This window comes from Bombina bombina, chromosome 7, assembly GCF_027579735.1.
Source record: "Bombina bombina isolate aBomBom1 chromosome 7, aBomBom1.pri, whole genome shotgun sequence".
Lineage (NCBI taxonomy): Eukaryota > Metazoa > Chordata > Amphibia > Anura > Bombinatoridae > Bombina > Bombina bombina.
The window spans coordinates 580,280,939-580,287,997 of record NC_069505.1 but is presented as its reverse complement, the minus strand read 5'-3'; the positions used below and the strand labels follow the sequence as shown (position 1 = coordinate 580,287,997).

At 39.2% G+C, this 7,059-nt stretch overlaps 1 protein-coding gene across 2 annotated transcripts in view; it reads left to right on the top strand.

Annotated features, from left to right (window-relative positions):
* The window catches only part of LOC128667126 (RING finger protein 39-like), an 18,166-nt gene extending 14,322 nt beyond the window's left edge, over positions 1-3,844 (top strand). For both annotated transcript variants that reach the window (XR_008403294.1, XM_053722042.1), the window contains one exon: positions 1,979-3,844. Coding sequence is in view for 1 of the 2 variants with exons in the window: in XM_053722042.1 (XP_053578017.1) it covers positions 1,979-1,990 (12 nt within the window). In the remaining variant the exon portion in view is untranslated. The remainder of the gene's footprint in view (positions 1-1,978) is intronic.
* The last annotated feature ends 3,215 nt before the right edge of the window (positions 3,845-7,059 follow it).

The following is a 7,059-nucleotide window of genomic DNA, read 5'->3' as shown; positions in this document are numbered from 1 at the left end:
CGTCATTTCATCCTTGGATATAGACAGCACCATTTCTTAAACCATCCTTAATTCTTATAGATCTATACTGTGTATATATTAAACTAGAAATATTACAGATACAATATCCATAAAGTTCAAAATTGAAGTGTGCATGGCCTGATTTCATGTAAAAATAGAAGCATTTTAACAAAATACTTCCATGAGTAAAAGTATTTCAAGTAAAAATGATTACTGTTTTTCAGTGGCATACGCACATATGCTGTGAGAGCCTGTGCACCAGTATCCAATCACCCTTTAGCTTCTCAGAGAGTCAGCAGTGACTTGTGTGACACAAATTGTCTTTACGGAAGCAATACACACCACTGCCAGCTATCTGAGCATGTATAAACTAAATTGTTTGGTGGATGAGTCGCAGATTTTCCAGCATAAAGTTTAAATACACCATTTTATGCATATATGAAACTGCTAGAAAGGGGGCCCTGTTGAAATGGGGGCCCTGTCACAAGGGTTGCCACTTGTCCGTGACTGACCCGCACAGTTCAGGTTTCCATTTGTGTGTCCAGGTTTGAAGTTTAGTCAGACTCGGACATGCAAATGTCAAAGTGTGGTGGGAAACAGACACAGCCAAAAAAGTGACATTGTGCATTTGCAACATAATGCACATGCCTTTAGTTATTTCTCTTTTGCATGTGTGTGTCTTTGTGTGAGAGTGTGTCTGAATGTGTATATGTCTGTGTGTCTTTGTGTGAGTGTGTCTGTGTGTGTGTGTGTCTTTGTGTGAGAGTGTGTTTGAGTGGGTGTATGTCTGTGTGTGTCTTTGTGTGAGAGTGTGTCTGAGTGTGTGTAGTATGTCTGTTTGTGTGTGTCTGAATGTGGGGGGTTGTCTGTGTGTGTAAATTCATTTGTGTGAGAGAGAGTGTGTCTTTGTGTTTGTCAGTGCCTTTCTGTGTGTAAGTCTGTGTGTTAAAGTGTGGGTACATTTGAGTTTGAGAGAAAATGTGTGTTAGAGTGTGAGAGAGTGTATGTGTATGAGATCATTAGTGTATTTGTGTGTGTGAGTGTCTTTGTGTGTGAGTGTGTTTTTGTCTGTGAGAGTGTGTGTTAGTGTTTGAGAGTGAGTGTGTGTGAATGTTTGAGGTGTGAGTGTGCATGAGTTTGTGTTAGTGTGTGAGAGTATGTTTGAGAATGAGTTTGTGTTAGTGTGTGAGAGTGTGTTTGAGAGTGTGTGTGTATGAGAGTGTTAGTGTCTTTGTGTGTGTGTCTAAGTGTGTGTGAGTGTCTTTGTGTGTGTGTGTTTTTGTCTGTGAGACCGTGTGTTAGTGTTTGAGAATGAGTGTGTTCTAGTGTGTGAAGTGTGTGTTTGAGAGTGAGTGTGTGTTAGTGTGTGAGAATGTTTGTTAGTGTGTGTGTGAGTTGTGAGAGTGTGTGTGAGCATGTGTGTGAGAGTGTGAGGTGTGAGTGTGTGTTAGTGTGTGAGAGTGTGTTTGAGGAGTGAGTGTGTGTTAGTGTGTGAGAATGTGTGTGTTAGTGTGTGTGTGAGTTGTGGAAGTGTGTGTGAGCATGTGTGAGAGAGTGTGAGGTGTGAGTGTGTGTTAGTGTGTGACAGTGTGTTTGAGGAGTGAGTGTGTGTTAGTGTGTGAGAATGTGTGTGCTAGTGTGTGTGAGAGTTGTGAGAGTGTGTGTGAGAATGTGTGTGAGAGTGTGAGTGTGTGTTAGTGTGTGTGTGTGTGTGTGTGAGTTGTAAGAGTGTGTGTGAGCATGTGTTAGAGAGTGTGAATATCTAGGTGCAAGTTTGTGTTTATGTGCTATTATACATAGAGTGTTTGGTTTTGGCCTGAACTAAAGGTAACCACCCTACCTGTCACACAGTCACATTCTTTGCCCAGGGGCCCAGGGAAGTCTAGTCTGCACCCTTGTGTAGTAGAGTAATAAGATTCAATGCATAATAGCCCCTTTCATTATCACTCCTCTTAATGTCTTTTGTTTTTGCTTACAGGACACTCGTTGATGCAGAGCATTGCGCTATCTTTTCTGAAAGACAGAAGATATCTGCTGGAGAGCTCGGCTATATTATTAGCCAAAACCTGCCAGATAATGGTCCCCACAACACAACTTCCTTGTTAATCCCTCTTTTTCTTAATGAGGCCATGCAGAGGACTGGAGTTTCCATTATAATTCTCTGCTGAGAAAAACTATGCAGAGCATCGCACCCTGCAATAAACTCTATTCTGGCCCTGAGTTTCTTCCCTTAGAGACTATGCAGAACATTCTCATTATCTCCTTTTTACAGATATTACTAAACACATTCAGGGTTATGTGACCTGCTTTCTGCTGGCAGTATTAATATGTATATATTCATGTATATATTTTTTTTCATTAATTCTTTGATAAAGAGCTGTATATTCTCTTTTTATACTAACTTATATGTGTGTATATATATATGCTTATATCTTATGATAATCATATGTACTGATACTGAGTATCTATACTCTAGTAATAAAGCGTATTTATAATATGTTGTCCTGTCTGTGTGTATTGATTAAAATGTTCTATCTGAATATTTGCTATGTAGAATAATTCCTATTCTTTGTTAGAAAAGGATCTATAAAAGCTAACATTACCCATAGTTTACCATTATCCCAGATATTGCAGGACTGTCAGGGATAAGAAGCATGTTGCAGGGATGGAGTTTCCGAACTCTGCAAAGTACACTCTAGTTTCTCTTAGGGCAGTGAAAAAAATACATTTTCAGAGGTAAAGGAACAGTGTACTGCAATTATTCTCCCCTTAACATGTTTCCAATGACTTGTAAAACCAGTCACAGAGTAAAAAATATATGAGAATTTATTTATTTTTGTATATGAAATAGCTGATTTTGTTAGTTGAAACCACAACCCATTAAAATAGGTTGAGCTTGCATGGAAATCAGATCTCCTTATTTGATCACTTCCTGTACATACACACGCTTCTTTATATTATATCTGAAAGTTCCTTTATTTGTTTGAAGCATTGGCCGCGCTGAGCACCACAGGCAACACATGGCAGAACAATATTATGCTGAGTGGTGTCGTTTCCGCCTCTTAGCCAACAGCCGTGCGGGCTATCTGGCTTGGCGCCATCTGGCCCACATGGCTATTTGCTAAGAGGTGGAAACATCACCTCACAGCAAAATAGCTTTCTGCCATGGGCTGCCTGAGGAGCTCAGTGCAGCGAACGCTTCCAATAAATAAAGGAACTTTCAGCATGAAGTATTTTATACTTCATGACTGAAAGTCCCCTTTATTTGGTTTAATGGTAAATCCTAGCGTTTCGAAAATGCTAGGATTTATCATCACTATAACTGTTGCTCTTTATTATACATGACAGAAAAAAATGTGTACAATGTGATGTTAAGATATAAAAAATGATGACATATTCTAAATATAAATCTGCTGCCCTTTTAAGTACAAAGTCTCTTGCAAAACATGTTTTAATAATCTCTCACACCATTTCAGATAATTATGCATTGCTGGTAATTTATCCTTTTGAAGAGAGTTCACATAAAGTGCAATATGTAATTTTCTTTTGTCCCATTTTTGGGTGTATGCTGCAAATGCTGTATTGTTTGTGTATAGAAGAGATATTTTTAAACCTGTATACAGGTGTACCTAAGAGAAATTGCGGGTTTGGTTCTAGACCACCGCAATAAAGCGAATATAACAATAAAGTGAGTCACACATATTTTTTTGTTTCCCAGTGCATATAAAAGTTAAATTTATACTATACTGTACTCTATTAAGTGTGTAATAGCATTATGTCTAAACAATGTATATACCGTAATTAAAAAATACTTTATTGCTAAAAAATGCTAACCATCATCTGAGCCTTCAGTGAGTTGTAATCTTTTTGCTGGGGGTGTGTCTATATATGTGTATTTGTGTTTATACGTGTATATATGTGTATACATGTGTATTTATATGCATATATGTGTGTATTTATGTGTTTATACCTGTATATATGTTGGAAAGATTGCACCAATATACAGTGGGGCAAAAAAGTATTTAGTCAGCCACCAATTGTGCAAGTTCTCCCACTTAAGAAGATGAGAGAGGCCTGTAATTTTCATCATAGGTATACCTCAACTATGAGAGACAAAATGTGGAAACAAATCCAGACAATCACATTGTCTGATTTGGAAAGAATTTATTTGCAAATTATGGTGTAAAATAAGTATTTGGTCAATATCAAAAGTTCATCTACTTTGTTATATATCCTTTGTTGGCAATGACAGAGGTCAAACGTTTTCTGTAAGTCTTCACAAGGTTGTCACACACTGTTGCTGGTATGTTGGCCCATTCCTGCATGCAGATCTCCTCTAAAGCAGTGATGTTTTGGGGCTGTCGCTGGGCAACACGGACTTTCAACTCCCTCCAAAGGTTTTCTATGGGGTTGAGATCTGGAGACTGGCTAGGCCACTCTAGGACCTTGAAATGCTTCTTACGAAGCCACTCCTTCGTTGCCCGGGCAATGTGTTTGGGATCATTGTCTTGCTGAAAGACCCAGCCACGTTTCATCTTCAATACCCTTGCTGGGGGAAGGAGGTTTGCACTCAAAATCTCACGATACATGGCCCCATTCATTCTTTCATGTACACGGATCAGTCGTCCTGTTCCCTTTGCAGAGAAACAGTCCCAAAGCATGATGTTGCCACCTCCATGCTTCACAGTAGGTATGGTGTTCTTTGGTTGCAACTCAGCATTCTCTCTCCTCCAAACACGACGAGTTGTGTTTCTACCAAACAGTTCTACTTTGGTTTCATCTGACCATATGACATTCTCCCAATCCGCTTCTGGATCATCCAAATGCTGTCTAGCATACTTCAGACGGGCCCGGACATGTAGTCACTTAAGCAGGGGGACACGTCTGGCACTGCAGGATCTGAGTCATTCACTAGGTCCCCCTGTGTGGTTCTGGGATGTTTTCTCACCGTTCTTGTGATCATTTTGACCCCACGGGGTGAGATCTTGCGTGGAGCCCCAGATCGAGGGAGATTATCAGTGGTCTTGTATGTCTTCCATTTTCTAATTATTGCTCCCACAGTTGATTTCTTCACACTAAGCTGCTTGCCTATTGCAGATTCAGTCTTCCCAGCCTGGTGCAGGTCTACAATTTTTTTTCTGGTGTCCTTCGACAGCTCTTTGGTCTTCACCATAGTGGAGTTTGGAGTGTGACTGTTTGAGGTTGTGGACAGGTGACTTTTATACTAATAACAAGTTCAAACAGGTGCCATTAATACAGGTAATGAGTGGAGGACAGAGGAGCCTCTTAAAGAAGAAGATAGAGGTCTGTGAGAGCCAGAAATCTTGCTTGTTTGTAGCTGACCAAATACTAATTTTCCACCATAATATGCAAATAAATTATTTCCAAATCAGACAATGTGATTGTCTGGATTTGTTTCCACATTTGGTCTCTCATAGTTGAGGTATACCTATGATGAAAATTACAGGCCTCTCTCATCTTTTTATGATCAAGTAATTTTTATTATTATTTTATAATATGAACATAATAACAGAAGGAAAGTAAAAAAAGAAGCAATCCAAAATAATACAAATCTTGGTTCCCAAAAATTACATGGTAGGGAAAGTAGATTGGGTCGTAAAACATAAAAACAACCAAATACCATGTCATGTATCATGGGGCCACTTTTCCATATAAAGCCTGATTACATCGGTCACTGTAATATAAAAGTCAATGTGATGAGAAATCCCCGGCTTTAAAATAAATCTTTAGTATTTCTATACATAATAAAATGCGTTTTGGCCCGACCAAGCAACATGGTTCCAAGAAGTGGAACAACATAAAGAATAACAAACAGAGAGAAGAGAAAGGTAAGTAAGGTGGGGAAGAGGGAGGGAGACAAAGGGAGTATCTCCTGACCACATCGCTTCGTATAAGAGGTATATTGTGTATATATTTTACATATTTCCTAATCACCTATGTTGCTCCTGTCACATCTGAGGGCCTAACGCTCCTAAGGGAGGGGTGTTCTATGGGTAGGACTCTATTGATTTAGATTAGTGCGTTAGGACATATTGTGCAAGATCCAGTAATACCAAACCTTCTGGAAGGTTTCTTGGGTATCCAGGAGAAAAGCTGCCTGTTCAGACATGTTGTAGTAAAATCTGATTTTGAGTTTGATTTTCTCCCAAGAGGGGGCACCCTCTTTCCAGTGGCGAGCTATACAAACCCTTGTGGCTGTGCATGCTATCTTGATGAACAAGTTGATGTGTTTATTAAATTCCCTAAGTCTAATGTGAAGTAAGGCTTGCTCCATGGATAGAGTAATACAGAGTAATTGGGCTATCTAGAATGGAGCTTAGGAACCGGGATAGTTGGTTCCATACTCTACGTGTGTGGGTGCAGTCCCACCACATGTGTTTATAATCACCTTCTTCTCCACAGCCTCTATAACAAAGTCTAGATCTGTTTCTGGAGGAGTGTGAGGTTATCTGAGGTGTTAGGTACCAACGAAAGTTGGTTTTAATGCAGTTTTCCCGCATGTCTGCACTCAATAACCCTCTCTCATCTTTTTAAGTGGGAAAACTTGCACAATTGGTGGCTGACTAAATACTTTTTTGCCCCACTGTACTTGCTTGAAACAGTTGCCACAAACCTTTAATTTGTAAAAAGAGCAATATCTGTGAAGCGCAATAAAGTGAAGTGGAACAAAACGAGGTATGCTTGTATATTTATAATGTATATATACAGTATATCTATCTATCTATCTATCTATCTATCTATCTATCTATCTATCTATCGTATATATACATACAGATATAAATGTACATATAAAACCACTTGAGGTGATACAAAGTAACTAATCTGTTTCCTGTTAAATTTGTTACTAGTCAGTGGGATCATAGTATCTGAGCCTGACATTCACAGCACTCAATGAGTCTTGGTTTCTGCAGTGGGTCTGGACCACTCTGTTACTTGTTAATAAGCAGTTAAACTTGTCCTTTATTTGTTTGCCTACATTGCAGTTTGTGAAGTGGCCTGTGACATTACATATGGCATGACTAAGGGCTACATTTATCA